Raw genomic sequence first — 22,530 nt, 5'->3', positions numbered from 1 at the left:
ACTGTTCACTGAGCCTAGTTGGTGTTAAACCCCTATTTAAACTACAGACAATTGGTCTGATGTACTCCCAGGCTTCTGCCAATGGAACCTGGGCTGCAGGCTCCTTGAAATGGCTAGTCTTAATGTGTGCAGCTCTGTCCTGGGAGAAGGCCTGGCCCGGGCACCTGGTTCATTAATTCAACACATCCCCAAGGTATCCTGTATGTAGAGCGCATGCTGTAAATATAAAGCCACCCTCGTATGGCAGAACCCCATGAGGATGGCTGATACACACACTGCCACCCACCACAAGGAAGAATTCCATTGGGCACAGCTGCCACAGATGGTTCAGCAGGGTGCAGATTACACCCCCCTGCATCAGCTGCAGACATTTCAACCACAGTGTATTTCTAAAGTACTTTAGATGGGCAGTCCATTTTTGTAACCCTTGTCCAATCTTGTGTGTGTCTGTGTCACTTGTTTGCTGAAATCATGAAGTAGGCATGTATTCATCCTTGCCATGGGAGCATACCGTGGCAGTGAATGTGACTGAACCAGATTAGACCTGCAGCAGTACCATATATGATTTGAAGGGTAGAACTTCTGTTAGTAATTTGAGTTTAGCCCTAAGTAGGAGTGCTGGTGCATCCCCCCCATCACTGGACATCAGATGGAATGTATCCATCTGAACGCTCGGGGACTGCAGAAGTAGTTTGACAGAAACTCGATGGCAGCAATTTGTTTGGAATGGGTCTGGACTCTGGAGATATGTTCTCCCTACTCAGGTGTAACTCCCCATTTGCACTAAATAATACCTGTAGGTAGGTTTTTGAGTATTGAATGGTATGTACAGGTATATTTATTTCAACATCTGGGATAGCGGGAATGAGTCAAAGTGGCCTGGCAACTCTACTGTGTTCTGTAAAATTTGTAATGAAATCCCTTTCCCCCCAGCAAAGATTTGATTTAACAAAGGTTGTAGTTTTCAGAGGAACTGATTTTCTGCTGCATGGGAAGTGAAACATGGCTGGGACCTTCCAGCTGAGTATTTAAAATTCAGTACATGATATTCCAGAATGAAATGTCTGTCCTTCTTTTCAGCTTCACAATGTATTGGGGTGTATTAGGACCATTATCTGCCGCTTGCTTTATGATCTGGAAGAAATCATACCTTTTAACTTCTCCGTATGAGACAGCTCCAAACTTTTTGTTATGCTTGTTTGGCTAAAATTAATTAGTAGGGGTGAAAGGGAAAAAATGATTCCCTTCCACCAGTATCTTGCAGCTTTTTCTATGAAATATGACAAGCTTGGAATCTTTGTTTATTTTTCACACGTTCTACTCTTTAAATCTCTCTCTATTATGTTACTCCTAAAAGCATTCTCTAACATATTATGGGTTATTACAATCCTCGCTGGATTGAAAAGTGCTTCATTTTCTAATAAAATTTAAAGAGCTGCATCATTTTAAACCTAAATGTGGAAAGTGCCACTGTTTTCTTATACTAAATCCCTGTGATTTGATAGAGAGTAATTAGGAAATTGATTTTATGTAGGGCCTGCAAGTGCCATACCTTTCCATGGAGTAGCAGGGGAAATATAACCTTCTTTATATTGTATTTTAAGGGAAAATTGGTTTATTGTTATGGTTCCTCCTGCTTAATTTTAAATGTATCTGACTGTTGTGATGCAAGTATAACACTAATGAGGTGTTGTACCTTTAAGTAAAGGTCTCAGGTCTGACCTGTGCTGTGTGGGTTTCTTGTTTGTCAGGCTGGAGGCATTTTCTCATTTTCACAGTTCAGCTGAAAACAAAGGCCTCCTTATCCTTGCAGGGAGCTCTTAAGAGCTGACATCAGCCTTTTCCCAGCAGGCATCATTTCTGCCTTAAGAGTCCTTGCAGAGAGCTGGGAAGTCTGATAGTAATTTCTTTTCATGGCTTTTTTTGTTTTGTTTTGTTTTTGTTTTTGCCAGCTAACAAATCAAATGAGCAAATGCCCAGGGCACCAAGAGCTAAAGAGGTTGAAAAAAGTGACACTGGTCAAGTTTTTTTTACTTCTCTGCCTTTTACTAGGAGCTTTCATGTGCATAGCTCTTTTCTGTATTTGCAGCATGAGGATGGTTGTGGCTGGCATTCTACTGTGGGTAAAATCATTGCAGTGTATTGACTGTAAAAACGTTTTCCATCTTAGCAAACAGTAGGGACAAATCAGTATATTTTGTTGTAAAATGAAGATGTTAATTGATGATATTGGTATCTTTGGAAGGGTCATCTAGATTTTGTTTTACTGGTAAAGTTGTACATGAGTCTTATCATCTTAAAATATATTGGAGAGAGACTGTTATTTTCTCTCTGCCTGTAGATTACTCCAGTTTAAAATTTAATATTTTTATTTTGGGACTTGACCATGATAAATATGTATAAATATTAAACAGTTTGCCCCTCTTAGTCACAATTCATTCAGATGTGCAGCATTAGGATTGTTGTGAAAATGAACTTGCATATGAAAATGTCATAGTTCTGTTGCAGCAAATTGCATCTGTTTAGCACAGTTTTGAAGATTAATCTCTTACATAAGAATTGACTTATTATAAGACCAAGGTCAGGTCTTCCCTCTTATATTCTGCACATAAAAAGACCTTCTAAAATGTTAAGTTTGAGACCAAAGCAAGAAACATCAGAGTGCAGAAGAATTGTGTCATACGTGGTTCATACAGCTATCTTGGATTCCTGCACTGGAGTTTGCAAGATCCCCTTGGACACTGTAGGTTTCTTACTATGGTAATCCTATGCATTTTCTCTTCTTTGTAGAGCCCTCAGTAGGAAATTAAAATGGTTTGCATATTTGCCTCCCTTTTCAACAGTTCTCAAAGCAAACTGGATTGAAGATGTCCCGATTTGCCCAGTCAGGTTATCTGGCAGTAGCTCAAAACAAGGAATTCAAGTGAGATCCTGAATTCTATACAGCAGGGCAGTGCTAGATCACCTGAAAGAAGGAAGTACCTCACCCTGCTCTCTAGCTGCAGAAAAGAAGCATTGAGGGGCTCCACAGAGAAGCATGTCCATTGTCTTTTTTGATGCAGATGACATTGTAGCTCCAAGGGCCCTTTGGGAAAGAGCTGAAAAGCATTAAAATGGGAAGAGGGAGGCATGGGGAGCCCTAACCTTGAACTCTGGGGTTTTGTTTGGTGTTTAAAAATATTTTTAGATTGTTATTTTAGGGTGATTAACCAGAATGTAAAAAAGCAATCCAGAGTCACCAGAATTTCCTTCCGACTGTGAGGCTGCTTTTTCAAGGGTCTTAGAGCCCAACTCAGCATTTTCAAAGGGATCCTCTCGGATCTAAAATTCTCTGGGCTGTCAATGGAACTTTTCCAGCACAGGTCTTACTGATTAGAACTGGTTCAAGCTTTTAAAGAGGCACCAATTTGTTGGAAAGACTACATGTGAGGAACAGGGCGATTTGAAACCTAACCTGCTTCCCCTCACTTTACTTCTGCCGAATGCATGTGAAACCCATAAACCAGCTTTATTTTTCATGACTTCTAATGCCCTTTCAATCTCTTCCCAAAACTCTTCATCCCAAACTGCTGCCAAGAAATGCAGATTAACATTTAATGAATAAATAACCAGTCCACCTTAACGGTGGTATTGTGACTTTTAGTAGCAAAAGGCCAAGCATGTGGTCTAGCATGTTTGATCAGCAATCATGTCACTATTGGAACCTCACAGAAGCTCAGGAAAGCATTTAAGAACATGCTTAGTTCACCTGTATTTAGGAAATCAATCAAGTATAGGCTTATGTGCTTTCTGAGCAGGATTCTTTCCTGAATCGGGACCACAATTTGGTCCACCTTATGTCATGATTCAAAATCCTGATTGAGCCAGAGACTTGATCCTTTCAAACCTTGTCTGTGTACCACAGACCTTTACTCCCTGATATTATAGGCAATGATTAGTCAGTTTGAGTCTGTTCACTTGTAAGCAGAATGGGTTTGTTACCCAACTCCATACATAGGTTGCTTTTAATTTGGTGGTACCTTCTACCCCTGGAGTGCCTCCCAGAGCACAAAACATTGTCCAGACATTAGTGCTTTGTCCCACAACTGCCTGGTTAAGTTGGGAAGTATTATTTCCTTGGTACACATGAGCAAACACAAATACAAAAAATAATTGACTTTCTTATGGTCCCAGGGAAGTCTGTGCTAAGGTTGGGAATAGAACTCAGGGTCTTCTGGCTTCTAGCATTGGAGAAGTTATCCCATAGCCACATTGTGGTGAATTTTAGAGCCACCAACATATACCAGAGCCTGATAGCTAACCAAGAAGCAAGGAAAGAACCAGTACACATTCAAAAACATACTCTAGATGTATATTATAAGAATATGAAAACACAAAGGTTTTGCATATTTGTTTCTCTTATTTTCATTTAACCATTTTTCCAGATGTTTCCTGCTGTTTGACAGATGTACCATTTACTAGAAGGTTGCACTCTTGAGAATTAGAATGTTATGGACACGGTTGCTACAGACAATGACTCTTTAAGGGCAGGATTTGGAATAAAAACTTACATTAACTTGTTGAATAAGTAAATTTTTCTCCCTAGACTAAAAATGCTGGACTGGACAATCTCCTTTCATTTTCCTCTCATACTGTAATCTGCTACAAAAACATGCTAACTGGCTTTAACTCATTCCTTCCAAATTAGTAAGGGCTGATTTCCAACAAATGGTATTATTTCTTAGTGCTGAAAGGTGAAAGAAAAGTGTTGCTTTGGCTGTTGCTAAGAGTCCATGATCCATCTTTACAATTCTGATAACCACTTTCAAGCATTTCCAGCAATGAATGTCCCCCCGCCCCCTTTAGTATCTAATCTGAAACTGGATACTCAGAAATTGAGAGAAAATCAACATACACAGAGGGCAATTTAATCTATTACTTCTAGCACTACTAGTCTTATTTTTGACGTTTCCAAAGAACATTAACTTCGGGAGGAAAGCTGAGATTTTTTTACATGTCTTATCTGGCCACCCTTTAGAAACCTGAGAGCCAGTTTCCTGAATAATAATGCCTTGAAGTCTGCTGTTTTGTTTCTTCAGAAGCCAGGACGGTTCCTGCAGTGAACTTCACTAACGAACTTCCTATCCTTTGTATTCCTTTAAAAAAAAATGTATAAACAAGTTTAAACAAACCTAATGCCTCCTAATAACAAAAACATACCTATCTTTTGTCTATGAAGCACGTTTGTGTTGATGCATTTAATAATAATGCAAGAACTTAATTGTAAATGAATCCTCCAGTAATGTGTTAAACTTTCCCAAGAACTGTGTAGGGAATGTTTTATTTTCAACATGTGGGCAGACCTATGTACCTTGCACCACAGCTATCCTGGGAGGACTCTTATTCTGACAAGGCTTCTGCCTGCCCAGCTTTTTTGTGCAAGAGACTGCTGCCAAGTTTGAGAGGCCCAAGGCTTTCTTGTGGGAGGACGCTGGGCTGTCTTCATGCTCTTTGGCAATGATTAAAGTGAGGTTAGTACCAAAAAACCCTTTCATTTTATTCCCTGATCCTTGCTTTTTTAAACCAGATGGCAACCCCATATTTTCAGCTGTACTTAATTTAAGCCGTAAGGCAGCAAGTGCTCTGCAGAGGTAGAGAGTCGATTAGTTGATCAGGAGGGCCAATAGTGACTTCTTTCCCAACTGCACAACAGACCCATATTGCTAACACTGTCGTTTGCTTTACAGAGAGGCCAGGGCAGTAACTGCAGCATTCAGTTGTTAACTAGTCCATCTGGTGTTATAAGGGTTAATGTATACAGAGGCCATTGTTTCGTTAATTAATTGGAAGTAACAGTTTCAGGTTAAGCCTGACATGTTAGTGCCATTCACGATTATCATGTGACAGTCTGCAGACAGTAATCTGAAAGAGGTTGCTGATTTAGGAGTACACTGTGCTTTTCTTTTGAGCCATTATTTTGCCAACATTTCCTTCAAAGGGAGTGGGTATGTTTTTAGTTTAGTATATTTATCCTTAAAGAAAATTACAAAGGAAATAAAAGGACTTTGCAACAATTGAAATCTAAAGGTTCTGACCTCCAATTATTTGATCACTTTCCTCAGTGGAAATTTTGCTTGAATTCTGTTCTTTCTAGTTGCCTCAGTGCAGAATAGTTTAGAGAGATACCAGCTCCCATACTACTTGATAGAAATTGAACCGTCATGTGTATTTCCTACTGTGCTGTAAGTGAATTCTGCTACTTAGAGTCCTCTCATTCCCTCATGTAAATTATAGTTTCTAAATGCAGCAGACACTATTATATGCATAGGAAACTTGCATTCCTGCATACCAAATTTGCTTATTATTCAGAAATAATGTTCAGGAATTGGATTATGCTTGCCTGTTTCATTAGCTATTGAGTAGCTGTGTTTGCTTGCATTGGTTTGGGAGTTGAGTGCAGAATACCTGTGATAAATGGGATATGTGTAATTAACTCTGTGTACCTTGATAAAAACTTTTCCTAAACTGTCTGGGGAAAGTCTCAGAAATGAGAAAACGGAACACACATTAATGATTGCTTCAGGTATTCTTTAATGTGGTACAGATGTACGGTTACTGTTAGAAATGGACAAGTCAAATATTAAAGTGAAGTCAAAGTTAATTCGTGGGTTCCTGCCACAATCCTGCCCTTGGAGTCAGTCTGTAGAAACTGTGTCCATAGCCTGAATGTGTAAGTTGTATGTGCACAACTTATTGCTTGTTTGTTTTATTATTAGTAGTGATAAGGCATGAAACTTCCTGAATCGTATTGTCACAGGCTGCCAGTCAAAAACGTTTTCAGTATTCATCTGGATTATCATATTTTACTCAAAACTAAAATCCAAGCAATGAAAAGAAATTGATCACTTAATAAACACTTTTTTTGTTTTTGCTGGAGTTCTGCTATTCTGACCAAGTATCAGAGGGGTAGCTGTGTTAGTCTGGATCTGTAAAAGCAGCAGTGTCCTGTGGCACCTTATAAACTAACAGACCTATTGGAGTATGAGCTTTCGTGGGTGAATACATCCAACGAAGTGGGTATTCACCCACGAAAGCTCATGCTCCAATACGTCTGTTAGTCTATAAGGTGCCACAGGACTCTTTGCTGCTTATTCTAACCAAGAAGTTTATGAAACTCAAAGGTTTCTCTATTAAGACATTTGTTGTGGGGTTGAGACACCCTTTGCTACTACGCCACGTGAGCACTAAACACAGAATACTCTGCCAGTGTGGCTACTGCAGGTACGAGTATGGTGACCAAATTGCTTTTTCTTTTTCAATGTTCACTTACATCATTGCTGTGGAGAGTCTTACAAAATCCAGACAAAGCCTTTTTGTGTTACTGAATGTTTTCATAGTCCTTCAGTAATTCAGTTTTCATTGGAAGTCACATACAACAATTAGCCTAGTATATGAGGTAAAAAAGAATCTTTTACTCTCGTGTTTGGTTCTATATCAGTGTGATACATACAGTCCTTCAGTTTCTAGTTTTGGAATAAATGTGTGGTCTTAATATTGAACAGATTTTATCACATTTTAGGAAAAGCTTATTCTTTATTTTATGAAATGGCCAGAGAGAGCTCATAGGCTACAGAACCAGTTGCTTTTAAAAATACATTTTAGGATATAGCCTGTTCTTTTAGGGCTATCTTTTAAATCTCTGTCCAAAAGGCATGCATACTTTCTGAGCTGTCTCTTGTTCACACCAACTACTGCTACTCGCACATCTGGTGAATAGAGATTGTACCTGCTAAGAACTGGATAGTTCAGAGCTATTTTTCTGTGTTGTAAGAACTGTCAGTTTTAGGTGGAGATAAGAATCGCTATAATCTACCGCCAATAAATTTTGCACAGTTTTACCAGATTTAGTACTTCAAAGGCAGTTAATGGCCATGGTTTTCATACACCTGCTTTCCTATTCATGATCAAGTTCTTGTTTAATAAATTTGCCAAGTCCTGTTTGTTGTTACCTTTTGACCTTCCATAATATATGTTTCCACAAAGATAGGGACAAAAAAGGGCTTAGTCCTGCAGTGTTTTTTACCTGCTTAAGAACTGAATAAACTGCCATAGACTTGAAAAGGCATTCTGTCTGCTAAGAGAGTGGGCCCATAAACTGAGTAGAGCCAAACTCACTATCTCGGTGCATTACATTTTTATGAGTGGTTGTGTGAGGGTTAACAATGGCTACGTTAGAGAAATTTTAGATCAAACTAGCATAACTAAGGGCTTGTCTACATCAGAAAGTTGCAGCGCTGGTGAGGGAGTTACAGCGCTGCAACTTTAAAGGTGTACACATCTGCAGGGCACCACCAGCGCTGCAACTCCCTGTTTGCAGCGCTGGCCGTACTCCCGTTTTGTCTCGGGTGTAGAGGATCCAGCGCTGGTGATCCAGCGCTGGTAATCCAATGTAGACACTTACCAGCGCTTTTCTTGACCTCCGTGGAAGGAGGAAGCCTCTGGTAATCAAGCTGGTCTCCTTTCCCGGTTTGCTCTCTCGTTCCCGGAACCCCGAGCAAGCAGGTGTCCTTCCCTGCGGTTTGCTGGGTGGCTCCGGGAACGTGAGAGCAAACCGCGGCGAAGCTGGTCTCCTTTCCCGGTTTGCTCTCTCGTTCCCGGAACCCCGAGCAAGCAGGTCTCCTTCCCTGCGGTTTGCTGGGTGGCTCCGGGAACGCGAGAGCAAACCGCGGCGAAGCTGGTCTCCTTTCCCGGTTTGCTCTCGCGTTCCCGGAACCCCCCTTGAAGCCGCCCAACAGCGCTGCAGTGTGGCCACATCTAACACCACTTGCAGCGCTGGTTGCTGTAAGTGTGGCCACTCTGCAGCGCTGGCCCTATACAGCTGTACTAATACAGCTGTAACAACCAGCGCTGCAAAATTTTAGATGTAGACATGGCCTAAGGCTATGTCTACACTAGCGAGCTTACAGCGGCGCAGCTGTACCGATGCAAGCGCGCTTGTGTAGTTGCTCTATGCTGACGGGAGAGAAGTCTCCCATCAACACAATTAAACCTCCTCCACGAGTGGAGGTAGCTGTGTCAGCAGGAGAGTCTCCCCCACCGAAATAGCTTTGTCCACACCGGGTGCTTCTATCAGTCAGACTTTTATATTGGTATGGGGTTGGTTTTTTTCACACCCCTGAGTGACATAAATTATACTGACAAAGGTGCTAGTATAGACATAGCCTAGGAAAATATTAATGAGAGAAATAATCACTGTTTTTGGTGTCCATTAACTGCATTGTACAGAATTCCACTCTCCGGCTTCATCAACAGCAGCTTACCACACCAGAGTTCCCAGCACCTCTAGAACAGATTAACATGCCTCCTGTCTTGGCAATGTGGAACTCAAACTTATGCAGCTAATTTTACTGCAATCAGATACAGCACTGCTGTGTGTATTTTATATGTAAACTTGCTTCCTTGGATTGGCCAACAGTTTTCTCTGTGTGATCATAAATTGTTTTACAATAATTTCCAGTGACTTGGGGTAAAACGTCTGTTGCATAAGCCAAGAGGAAGACTTCAAAAGGATTTTAACATGGCTGAATTATGAAAGACTGCCCATAATCCAGCACATGACTGGTAGAACGCAAGAGGAAATACCTGCCGAAGGTATTTGTGAGGCATTGCATTTGTGTACAGATGAATCATTTTACAGCTGTTCCTGGGGAACACGCCAGTACCCCTTAGAGCTTCTAATTGCTGTTCTGCCTCCCGTTACTCTTCCTGCGTGCCACTAGAACATTCAGATTTTCTTCCCTTGTAGAGTTAGACACCCACCTGTCAGGGATGGTCTAGATAATACTTAGTCCTGCCATGAATGCAGGGGACTGAAGTAGATGAACTCTCGAGGTCCCTTCCAGCCCTACGATTCATGTGATAACTAAAAATTTCAGGCAAAACTTCATCCCCATTCTTCTTCAGAATACTTTGCCCTTCTATAGGTCATTCTTGCCAAGCCATCCAAAGCACATTAGAAACATTAATGAATTAAACCTCACTACATACCTAGGAGGCTGGTATAATTTTATACATGGAGAAACTGAGGAACAGAGCGAGTAACTGACTTGCCCATTGGGAGGACATTTTGTTGAGCACCCTCATACATGTACTAGTCTGGCATGTGCTCAGGAAGCCATCACTTGAGCACAACCATCCTGGCAACTAGTGCACTGCCTCTAAGCTTATGTTGTCTCAGGCAGGGCACTAATTGTTGAGTGCCTCCAACAGCATCTGTTCAGAAGTCTATGGCAGCTGGATATTATGGTGATTGTCATATTGTTTGCCTCTGAGCCCAAAATGGAACCAAGTTCTCTTGGCTCTCAGTCCGCTCCAGTAACTTCATGTCTATGCTTACTGCCTCCAGTGCTTATATTGATTTTGAACAGAAGAGTTCTGTTTAAATATATGTAATTTTAACTATCTTTTAAAAATAGCTCCTCTGTAGTATTCAAACATGAATGCAGCTGATGCATCTCTTGTAAAGACAGAGTATATAGCTTCCTTTCTCTTCAGATGTTTGTTTTATTTACCTCTTGATGCTTTTGAAATGTTCTGCCCTCTGTTTTTTGGACTTTCCACCTTGCAGAAAATCTTGCTTTGTACATTTTTCTAGTTTACTGCACACACTCAGGACAAACTGCAGGTGCTACCATCCTTCGAACAATAGCTTAAAGCAGTGGAGAGGACGCAGAACCAGACCAAATTTTAGCTTTTTTCCAGAAATGGGCCCTCAGTTACAGACCATTTCACAACAAATTAAGATAAGGAAACCACTTGTGTAATGTCTCAGGATAGATGACCAGGAAGTGTTTCTCTTCATTGTGGTTGGCCAGAGATTGGCACAAGATTCTTCAAGGCTTAATATTAATTCTCCTGGCTCAGAGAGATGAAAGTCATGGCCAACTTTTGACTTCCATCTGGATGCAGTCTAAGTAACAGGCTTATGGGCATGGGTACTCTCCTGGAGAGGTGCTACATTTCAGGAAGCCATCTGCAACTGTCACAATGACCTACTGTATTCAGACGCTTTTCCTCACTGATGTGATGATACTGAAATGCCATGCAATGGTACCATTCATGGTTAAGGAAGTGATGAAGATTCAAACCGGAGCTGCTTTTTGGTCCCCTTTTTATAGTGGAAAGTGGGCAGTACACCCCTACAACATAAAATTCTATCCAAGGCCTAAAACTAAATCTTCTTGCAAACTCTTCTGTTACCTTTTGAATGAGTAGACTGGGAGGTTCCTTTCCAGATAGACTCTGTCAAGATAGACTTTTTAATTGCAGTTACTTCAGCAAACCTGTTAGCGCTCATTATTTCTGAAGCTCCTTCCAAATAAATTCATTTTGGTGTAATACTGTAATGTTATGGTGTGTGGATATGTGTATGTCCTAGAGAATCTCTAACCACGCTCTACAAGAATCAACAGAAAGCAAAATAATTTAATTGTGCTTTACTTACTGTACGTGGGAATGTTAGTACATGTAGCAAAGCATCCATTTAAAACCTTTGTCAGTCTACCAGCACTTACTGAAGAGGATCAGGCCCAAAAGAAACAATATTTCCTATGGAGAAACTGGAGTTCGGATCCAGAATTGTCTCTCTTGATTTATTGTACCTTAGATTTGTATTTCAGCTTCTGTGCATTCTGCATTTCTTACGTACTTTCTTTATGAATAGTAACTCAGCATGAATAGATAGCTCCTCATTCCTCCTGAGTGTTTTCTTATGGCACAGATTGCCACCATTTGACAGTCTCTTTACTGTTTTTTTACAACTCACTGTAATCTCTCCTATTTTTGTTGTGAAATTATTCCCAAGGGAGATTAGGTTTGCATCTAAGTATCCAATCGGACATCATAATTCCAAACAGCTAATGAGCTGGTTGTTTCAATGAATAGATAAAAATAAACTGAAATAGTTGCTGCATTAGAGCATGTCTAAGTAATATGAAAATACATGACAGAAAACACATGCGCGTCTCAGTATTTTCACACTCCATATTTACATAGAGATGCACTATTCACTAAAATGACATCCAGTGGCAACAATACAGGAAAACTGTGTAAAGTACAAGTAATAGAGGGTAGAAACTATAAAATTCTGATTCAGTAAAAAGGACATATCCATCTTCCACAAACTTTCATTAATCCTTACCTTTAGCCTCATCTCTTTTGTATTCCATATTTTGTTTTTGGCTCAGTTCACTAATGTAATGGTCAAATCTCCAAAGTGAATGAGACATTCAAGATAGGAAAAATCTGATTAGCAGTCTAAGATAATCAAAGTTCTAGTCTGGAAAAGTAACATTTAATTATTGACTGCTGGACAAACTTCTGGCAAGCCCTAAAAATCCTAGGTGCCTTTTACTGAGTGGTGTTTCCAGCCTGATGCTACAAATGAAAATGAGCCACCTGCCTCTTTCCTAATAAATGGTTTTGAATTGGAGAAGAAATGGAAAATTTGCTGGCTACGATTAAAGTCCATCTTAGTATCCATTTGAGCCACAAACTGTACTTCTGGAAGAGTACACCAGTATAAACTCACTCTCTGAAAATGTGGCAAGAGGCACAACTGCCACAGTGGTGCTACAAGAAAACGGTTGTGGAAGATCAGTAGTTAGTTAGTTTCGGGTTAGATGCATTGGGCAGTACAGAACAGGATTTGCATTTTCCTCCCAAGGGAAGAATATACATCAAAAATTACATTGTTCACTAACAAAATAAAATGAGACAATCTGTACCCTTCTCTGAAAATCAATCTGATGTTCAGATTCTGTGGGGTAGTGATCCTTTCAAAAAAACACAAATTCCTAGACTGCTGTAAATTGCCTGCTTTTTAAAGTTGACTACTAAGCTGTGAAATGAAATGACAGGGAAGAATAAAGATATTCAGAATTAAGGGGGAAAAAATCTTTGCAGCATGATAGGGAAAACAGGAATGTGTATGGGCACTAGCCGTTCAAAGTAGACCTGGCTGTATTTTTATATTCCGACACAAAGAATGTTTGCTTAGATTAGCTGATTATAGTGGTACGTCTGATAATTAGGTTGGCATTTAAAATGCAATTTATCTCATTTTCTTTTAATTAAAGGCTCTTAATTAGCGAGGGTAATGTTACACTCCCCCCCCCAGTTTTACTCATTAGTGAAATGGCACCGAGGTGCTCCTTTCCTCACCTGGCTATGTTTTAGGTGAAGTATGTAAATAGGTATATTTTGCAGAGGGTGGGGGGAATACAAGCTGCATTAATAACACTGTGGAAAGATATTTTCTACCAGCTGATCAGAATTCCTTAAATAATGTACAACAGAAGCAGTTGGGTTCTTTCAACCCTCAAAAGATTGTGTGTGCAGCAGGAACCATTGAAATGTCAACATTTGTGCAGCATTACAGAGTTACAATAGTTTCTCTTTTCTAACAGTGGTAATGTCATGTGACTGTTGTAACTGGTAGTAAATGCTGGCTCTTTAATGGCAATCCCTCTATGTTAGCAATTTGACTATCAAAGAAAGATGTTGAAACTTCCTGTCAAAACATTAATATAATGTTTGAGTCTTGTGTCAAGGTATAGACATTGATTTACTTTTAGCCATAGAATGCATAGTGCGTGTATAAGGAAGAACATCTTGGAAAGTAAATTTAAAAGCTGTGTAAGTGGAAACTTGTTTTTTCTTTATGTGCCATATACTTTTATAGTACAACCATTTCAAGTAAAAACTTTTTTCTGCCAAAGGGATTCTGGGACATTTGTGATTTCTCCAGTTGGAGATACAGTAACATTTTGGCACCCATTCCTTAAGAAACTGCATGCTGGAAGTCAGTGTAAGCAAAGCTGTCCCCTTCACTGGGCCTCTCTTTTCCCTTTTCCTTAAACAGTTGGCAGAGTTAGTCTTTTCCTCTAGGATGGGTGTGAATTACCACAGTTCTGTGCCAGTACACAGAGCAGCAGCGTTTAAAGGTTATACAACTCAAAAATCGTTGAGAACAACGTGAGGTAACTACCTTTGAACTGCTTAATGCACAGGACTGAAACATTGCTTTCAATTAGCAAACATTATTTAGAACCAAATTGAAGCAGACTTTCATCTAACAGTCAGGATGTGTGTGGTTTTGGTATGACATCCATCTGAGCACATGATCCTTGGTAAGCACTGGAGCCTTGGTTATGATTCACTGGGGAGAAACATGGAAAACAATGTCTGTTTTTAAGCACTGGGAAAAAGGAGTGAAGATTTGAGCAATGTATAATTTTAGTAGAGTTTCTGTCACTGAAATTTACACACAACAGGGCAAGATTCTCAGCTTGGGTAAATCAGAGTTGCTCCATTGTAGTCAGTGATGCTACACTGATACCAGCTGAGGATTTGGTCCATAATGATTTTGGAAGGGCTGGAGAGCCTTGGAGACACTGAGGGATTTTGTCCTTGGTCAATTAAATAGTGTCATTCATAGCCTATGTATTACAAATCTTTAGCTTTCAAAGGTAGCCAGCAATTATCTCTGATATTTTTCTGGCTTAATGTTTGACCACTGAAGATGCATCTCCTTACTAGTTTAAGAAGTCTAGATATACAGAACTACTTCATTTTGGTGAAATACAATTATCTTCAGACATTGATGCAATTCTGATGGCCCCTTTGGCCAGAGCATAAAATATCTAAACAAGAATAGAGCAGTTTTCCAAAACATAATTTAAATGGGAGTAGAAAATAAAAATAATTAAAAAAAAGAAATAAACACAATATTCATTGAATACTGTTTTCATGCAAGTTACTAGAATAATTTTCATACTATTAGTGTAAACATTGCTTGTAAGCAACAACAAAACAGCTATTTCCTGTATAAGATGCTTCTCCCTGAGCTACTAAACTTTACAAATAAAGTGAAATTTACGTTTCCAAATTTTGAAACAACTTTGAGTTACCAGTAATGAGAATAACAAGCTGTTTTCTTTCTAGTCTCATAACTGGAAGTGTTTTAAGTTGCACACACATATTGTCAATGCAATTTTTTCAAAATATGTATTTAAAATTAGATAATAGTAATGTGAAGGTGTTTGATGCATTCCCTGTACTAATATCGATTAAGCTAATCTTGTATTCAGGTCAAATATATGAACAGTCATACCAGTGGAATCTAAGAGATTTATATGGTTAAATAGTTTTTTGTTTGTTTTTTGGCCATAGGTTTAATTTAAAGTTGCTAAAACTTAGTGTTAATCAAAATCTGAAGAAATCTTTGTGTGAAGAATGGGAATTATGCAGTGACTAAACCTAAAAAGAAAAAGTATTTCCAAAGATTGTTAAAACAACAGAGTTGTGAGTGCAAGCACTAGTGACAGATTTGGAGGTACTGATCTCTGTAGAGGAGATAGAAGGAGCACTGAATAAAATGAAGAATGGTAAGGCAGCTGCCAAAGACAAGATACTGTTAATGAGATCAAGCAGTTGGAGATATTGAAATAAAGCAGTTTCACAGATTACTGTGTGTTTGCTGGGATCAAGCTAGGATACCAGTTGACTGGAGAATGGGACTGATTATGCTTCTTTAGAAGGGGAAGGGTGTTACAAATAATCCAAATGCCTATCAGGGCATCACCATAAGAAGTCAGCCTTTGAAAAGCCTTAAGAGAGTTTTGAAGGCCAAGGTTGAGGTTCAAGCAGGAAGAGAATATAGGAGAGGAACAATATGGCTTTAGGAAGTGAAGGAGTACTAATATTTGCCATAAGACAGAAATTTGATAGAATGATAAATGGAGGGCATAACTTCTATGTAACATTAATTGATCTTGCAAAAGCAGGTTCCATGGGAGTATTGAGATGGATGGGAGGGGACTACAAGTAGAGATGATTGAGGAACTGTATCAAGGTTTGAGAGCTAAGGTGTAGGTACCAATACACGGAATTTTGGAGGGTTTTGAGGTAACAGTGGCATTGTGACAAGGCAGTGTGCTCAGTCAACTTCTCTTCATCTTAGTTACAGAGTTAATTTGTAGGAAAACCCAGTCTGTGGGGATGCAAAGAAAACAAATGTATGCTGACAATCTGGCCTTGATGGCTGAAAAGAGGATTTGCTAAATATGATATCAAAATGGGCATCTGTGTTTTTAAAAATCATGGTTTAAAGGCAGAGACACACAAAAACTGAAGTTATGCAAGTAGGGAAGGTGGTAGAAGACCTGTTGATTGAAGTTTCAGGAAAGAAGCTGAATCAGAAGAATGAATTTGTTTGCTTGTGAAGTATTCTTAGTGCCATCAGAGAGCGATCTGGAGAACTGAAATTGAACATGGGTGGCAATGAAAAAGGCGGCAAGAGGACTGTTGGACTGCCAATTAAGTAACAAACTGAAAAGAAAAGTGTATGCTGTGTGTGTTTGTCCCTGCTTACGCTATCGTTTGGAAACAGTTGGTCTTAAGGCGATGGAAGAAAAGAAGATTCAGGGAGTAGAAAATAATATATCAAGGAGAGTGGCAGACAAGCAGAGAGTAAATAGTGCACGTAAAAGAAATTGAGCGGTGGGAGAGATTAAATTGGGACTGTCAATGATAGCCTGGTGAGCACACATTTGAGGTGAGCTGGACGTGTGATAAGGATGGGAGAAGAATGACCAACAAAGTGGGCGGAAGAAGACAGCAAGAACAGACATGGAGGACCAAGGATATGCTGGAAAGACTTTATCAAGAGAAGTCTGAGGAGAATAGACTGGAACTCCAAGACCTATGAACCCATATCATAGACTGGAAGGAGCGGCGAAGAATCATGAGTACCTCTGATCCTGTGGAAAAAGGAGTTGAGAAGAGAAGTGAAGTGAAGAATTTAGTATTAATCTTAATCCTGGGTGTACTGAAATGGAAGTATACTATAGCCTGTGTAGTGCTCTTATGTTATTAGTCTGGGTGGTACTGTAAAGATTTGTGCTCGGCTCGAACAAAAATGGTGAATTTCCTCTGTAAAACTAGAAGTACCAAGCATTTCTTGTTGTCAGTGCTGGATAGATTTTCATGTGAATTACTTAAGAAAAGGAATTTTAAATACAATGGGCCAAAATATCCCCTGCCCAGAGGGGATCATCTTCACAGTGTGAGAAGGGGTTGAGGGTACACAGAGGGGCATGAGACATGGCTTTCCTCTGTCTGGATAGCCTAATAGTCTCAGGCCCAGTCTCTGTGCTGCTGTTTCTTGCTCCTCATAGTTCCCCATCCCCCATAAATCCTGCTTGACAGCAAGGCTCATTCTGGAGCCATGCTATCTACCAATTTCTCACCATTTATGGCTGTGCATTACCTCTCTGCCCAAGAGGGGTAGAAGGAGTGGAGCAGGTGCAGACACTTAAAGGAGCAGAATTTAACTTCCACAGGAGTTTCCTATGGAAATTGTGTAGGGCTGTTATCTAGCGGATGATCCCAAGGCTGAGGGGGGATATTCTTGCTCTTTATAAATATATCAGAGGGATTAATATTAGGGAGGGAGAGGAATTATTTAAGCTTAGTACCAGTGTAGACACGAGAACAAATGGGTATAAACTGGACACTAGGAAGTTTAGACTTGAAATTAGACGAAGGTTTCTAACCATTAGAGGAGTGAAGTTCTGGAACAGCCTTCCAAGGGGAGTAGTGGGGGCAAAAGACATATCTGGCTTTAAGACTAAGCTTGATAAGTTTATGGAAGGGATGGTATGATGGGATAGCTTAATTTTGGCAATTGATCTTTGATTATCAGCAGATAAGTATGCCCAGTGGTCTGTGATGGTATGTTGGATGGGGTGGGATCTGAGTTACTGCAGAGAATTCTTTTCTGAGTGCTGGCTGGCCCACATGATCAGGGTTTAGCTGATTGCCATATTTGGGGTTGGGAAGGAATTTTCCTCCGGGGCAGATTGACAGAAGCCCTGGAGGTTTTTTGCCTTCCTCTGCAGCGTGGGGAATGGGTCACTTGTTGGTGGATTCTCTGCACCTTGAGGTCTTCAAACCACAATTTGAAGACTTCAGTAACTTGGACATAGGTTAGGGGTTTGTTATAGAAGTGGATTGGTAGGGTTCTGTGGCCTGCTTTGTGCAGGAGGTCAGACTAGATGATCATATTGGTCCCTTCTGACCCTAAAGTCCATCCCCACCTTTCCTGTTTCTCCCCCAAGCCTCATCGTAGGGAGGGATAATGTCACCTTGGTTTTGCTACGTTTCCTCACTTGGAGTGGTATTTTCCACTATATACTTACCCTCCAAGTCTACAACCTAGGGCCCACCACCTCTGGCTCAGTTTTTCTGTTGGAATCCTACATAAATGGATATAAAGTTCTATAGAAACATACAGACAGGGAATTATATATGTTACATGTGTTTGCTTGCATTTAAGCTTTATATAAAATGAATAGAAATATGCATGGTATTTGCGTCACATGTAAATATATGGAAAAAACTCACATTTTTGAGTTTCCTGTAACTGGTCAAGCTTTGCCATTTTGATCAGCAAATGCAATATTCTGGCATCAAAATCCCAAACATTGGGCAAAACTGTGAACCTACAGTTCCATTTTCACAGCAGAAACAGCTCTTTGTGGTGAAGAGACTTTTGCCTTTGAGAATTGATGTGTCTTCAGTACACAGATCAATAAAATCTGAGGGATATAATACTGTATTCTCGTCAGCCAGTGAAAATCTGAATTTGTCAGCAGGAAGAATTTGGTTTTGTACCGAGCAATGCTAATACTTTAAACTGTACTAAACCATATAGGCTTTAGTTGTGATCATACACCCAAGTGTAGCCTTTCTGGTTTGCAGCTGTGGATGGTATTGTGCTGCAGCAGGAAAAATTCTCTCTCTCTGTTGGCATCTATCACTAATATTTTCCTTAAATTTGAAAATAATGTAGGGCCAAATTCTGTTTACATTGATCACATAAGTAATTTCACTGGCTTAAATGTATTCTTGTGGTTCAAAGGGACTATTTTATGTGAGAAAGGCAATTAGAGTTTAGTTCATAATTTATATATAGACTTAATTTGTTTTTAAGAGGGTAATATAATTTAATGATTTATTGACCAGCCCAATTCATTGATGTTGTCCAGGTTTAACTCATTATGTTGATTTATTTATTTTATTTATTTAACAAAAAACTTCACTAAATGGAGACTTCGTATAAGGTTCAGGGCTTGTCTACATCAGAAAGTTGCAGCGCTGGTGAGGGAGTTACAGCGCTGCAACTTTGAAGGTGTACACATCTGCAGGGCACCACCAGCGCTGCAACTCCCTGTTTGCAGCGCTGGCCGTACTCCCGTTTTGTCTCGGGTGTAGAGGATCCAGCGCTGGTGATCCAGCGCTGGTAATCCAATGTAAACACTTACCAGCGCTTTTCTTGACCTCCGTGGAAGGAGGAAGCCTCTGGTAATCAAGCTGGTCTCCTTTCCCGGTTTGCTCTCTCGTTCCCAGAACCCCGAACAAGCAGGTCTCCTTCCCTGCGGTTTGCAGGGGGTTCAGGAACGCGAGAGCAAACCGCGGCGAAGCTGGTCTCCTTTCCCCGTTTGCTCTCTCGTTCCCAGAACCCCGAACAAGCAGGTCTCCTTCCCTGCGGTTTGCAGGGGGGTTCGGGAACGCGAGAGCAAACCGGGAAAGGAGACCAGCTTCACCGCGGTTTGCTCTCCCGTTCCCCAAGCAAGCAGGTCTCCTTCCCTGCAGTTTGCAGGGGGTTCGGGAACGCGAGAGCAAACCACGGCGAAGCTGGTCTCCTTTCCCGGTTTGCTCTCGCGTTCCCCGAACCCCGCAAGCAGGTCTCCTTCCCTGCGGTTTGCAGGGGGGTTCGGGAACGCGAGAGCAAACCGCAGCGAAGCTGGTCTCCTTTCCCGGTTTGTTCTCTCGTTCCCCGAACCCCGAGCAAGCTGGTCTCCTTCCCTGCAGTTTGCAGAGGGGTTCGGGGAACGCGAGAGCAAACCGCTGCGAAGCTGGTCTCCTTTCCCGGTTTGCTCTCGCGTTCCCCGAACCCCCCCTTGAAGCCGCCCAACAGCGCTGCAGTGTGGCCACATCTAACACCACTTGCAGCGCTGGTTGCTGTAAGTGTGGCCACTCTGCAGCGCTGGCCCTATACAGCTGTACTAATACAGCTGTAACAACCAGCGCTGCAAAATTTTAGATATAGACATGGCCTCAGTGTTTACACTTTTCAGACGGAAGGAAAGATTGTAGCTTGTTCGTGTTGTGCACTCAGTGGTCATTTTCAGTACTGTATTTTAAGAGTAGTTTGCTGTACTTTAAATATAGAAACTGCTGTGCTTCCCATCCAATCTCTACTCACACCAGTCATTAGCTCAGTATAATGCAATCCGAAACGTCTTTCTTTAGAAGGCTGATATTGCAGACTGCGTCTTGTGTACTGACATGTTACTAGGCTGGCAAAGTCATAGAGCAAAGCACATGAGCACAAACCTGTAAGAATACATTTCCCAGTGTGTTGTGTACTGCTTTATATAGTGAGATCTCTTAAATGTCTGGTTATAAGGGCAGTAGTAACCTGTTGCTCCCTTCCACTGTGTCCGAATGCAGTGAAGAATTGGTGCAGAAGTCGCTAATCATATTCTCACCAGGAATCCCATTCTTTCATGGAAAAAGTACAACTGCCTTTTTCAACAAAACTAGGCCCTAGAGCCAATATCTAGCTTCATCATCAATCACAGTTAGGTCAGTATTAGGGTGACCAGATAGCAACTATAAAAAAACAAGATGGAGTGGGGGAGGGGTAATAGGCGCCTATATAAGAAAAAGTCCCAATAAAAACGGGACATCTGGTAACCCTAGGTCAGTATAAATACAGAAAGTTTAGAAGGGAAAAAAAAATTTCATTTCTTAACACAGAATGGATGCTACAGTCCATTAAGAAGTGGCTGATTACCCTTCTCCTGCTCTTCTCCATCTCCTGGTCTCATATATTTTAAATGTTATATATTAAATATTCATCCAGCAGAGTAATCAGCCATTTTTTACTGGCACATGTGAACAAAAGGTAGCCATGGTTTAGAACAATAATGTAAATCTAAGTATAGTTTTGATTCTGAATGATATGAAGAGGTAGGCATCAAAACAGAGTTATTAAATACCGCTATACAAACTAAAATATATAAAAAACCTATATAAAAACAGGTAGAGGGGTAAGGTAAGTAAAGGTAACTAAATTATGTTACACTCATATAAACTTTGCATTTTTATTTCTGTTAGATTTTGTGTAAGAAGGGTGGCTAAATTGCTGTTAGCGGGTCTCAGTATTCCTTATTTGCATCTGTTTACATTTGTTATGTAGGATTTTAACTTCCAATTTCTCAGTTGTTGGCTTCCCATTTCCTGCTAGCTCTAACAGTACCCGACCTCTAGAAGGTGAAGTAGCTTCTTGTACTGGTCAGTTGTTTCAGTATTGAATAGTATTGCTGACATCTTGATTTTGGCATAATCTCACCATTACGGAAAACGCTGTTTTCTCTTCTTCCTCACCCTTCGCAGCCCCAACCCTCCAGTCATACCAGCATTTCTGCAAAGTCTCTCTTGTGTATTATTGTGTTATGATGGGGTAAGACAAAGTTTTTAAATGGATTTATTTAATAAGTATCCATGTGGAAAATTTGGCAGCCTTGTTCCATAAAGTCTGCTCTTGCTCTGTTTTTCTCCTCCCTTTTCATAAAGCCACTTTTCTCTTCTAACTCTGTCTTTCATCCCTGGTATGAACTTGATGTGCCAGAACCATAGTACGGGGCTTTTGATAAAATTTAACCTTTAAAATACTGATTTTTCCAGAATGCCAATCAAACAAATGCTTATGTGGATGTGTGATTATGTCCTACTGCATGTCGTAATTCATCAAGTTGAAAGCGCAATTCTCTCTCTCACATTAGTTCCCTTTTGAATGGTTTGTCTGTTTAGCAACTTCCCTCGATGAACAGCAAATATACATCCATTAAGCAAAAGAATATATAAAATAATTTATTTTTAAAGTGCAATAAATGTAGAAGTCTTAATTATGTGAGTGAATCTGTTGAGATGATTCACCAGTTGGTTGTAATTAATCTTCTATGGGAAGTGCTCTTGCTAATTAAAGAAACCTGGTGAAAGAAAATACAACCATTTGAGACAGAAATAAACAATGGATTCTTCTCTTTAAATGTACCATGTTTCAACAATCCCACTGCCTTCAGTGGAGTTACTTCTGATGTTCATTGGGTCGCCCTAATGGCAGCATGTAGAATACTGACACTGCATACCCCAGCTAGCACAGGTATAGATTTCAGTGTGGATGGTGAGGCAGTGCTTAGACGAGTAAAATGCCCCACATGCCTGAATCCCCAGGATATATATACAGTACATGGCTCTCTGCACACTCAGCCAGTGCCCTAGTTTCGACTATTGTTTTTAGCAGTGTAGTGTCCCAGCAGAGAAAGGCAGTGGGGAAAGGCTCTGGCAGTTCCACTCTGCCAGAACCTTTCCTTGCTGCAGAGAAGCTGCTTATGGGGAGCTGCTGGAGCCTTTCGCTGC

The 22,530-nt window shown here is 40.5% G+C and overlaps 1 protein-coding gene across 4 annotated transcripts in view; it reads left to right on the top strand.

Moving 5' to 3' along the window:
• VGLL4 (vestigial like family member 4) overlaps positions 1-22,530 on the top strand; it is a 153,871-nt gene that overhangs the window by 118,833 nt on the left and 12,508 nt on the right. The window contains exon 1 of one of the 4 annotated variants that reach the window (XM_030569688.1): positions 5,424-5,510. The exons of the other annotated variants lie outside the window; for them this stretch is intronic. Within the exon in view, the coding sequence (XP_030425548.1) occupies positions 5,497-5,510 (14 nt within the window). The 5' untranslated portion in view covers positions 5,424-5,496. Of the gene's footprint in view, positions 1-5,423; positions 5,511-22,530 lie in introns of those variants that run through there. 4 annotated transcript variants of the gene reach the window in all.

Source organism: Gopherus evgoodei, chromosome 7 (genome assembly GCF_007399415.2).
Source record: "Gopherus evgoodei ecotype Sinaloan lineage chromosome 7, rGopEvg1_v1.p, whole genome shotgun sequence".
NCBI classification, from domain to species: domain Eukaryota; kingdom Metazoa; phylum Chordata; order Testudines; family Testudinidae; genus Gopherus; species Gopherus evgoodei.
This window is presented reverse-complemented; position numbering and strand designations above follow the sequence as displayed.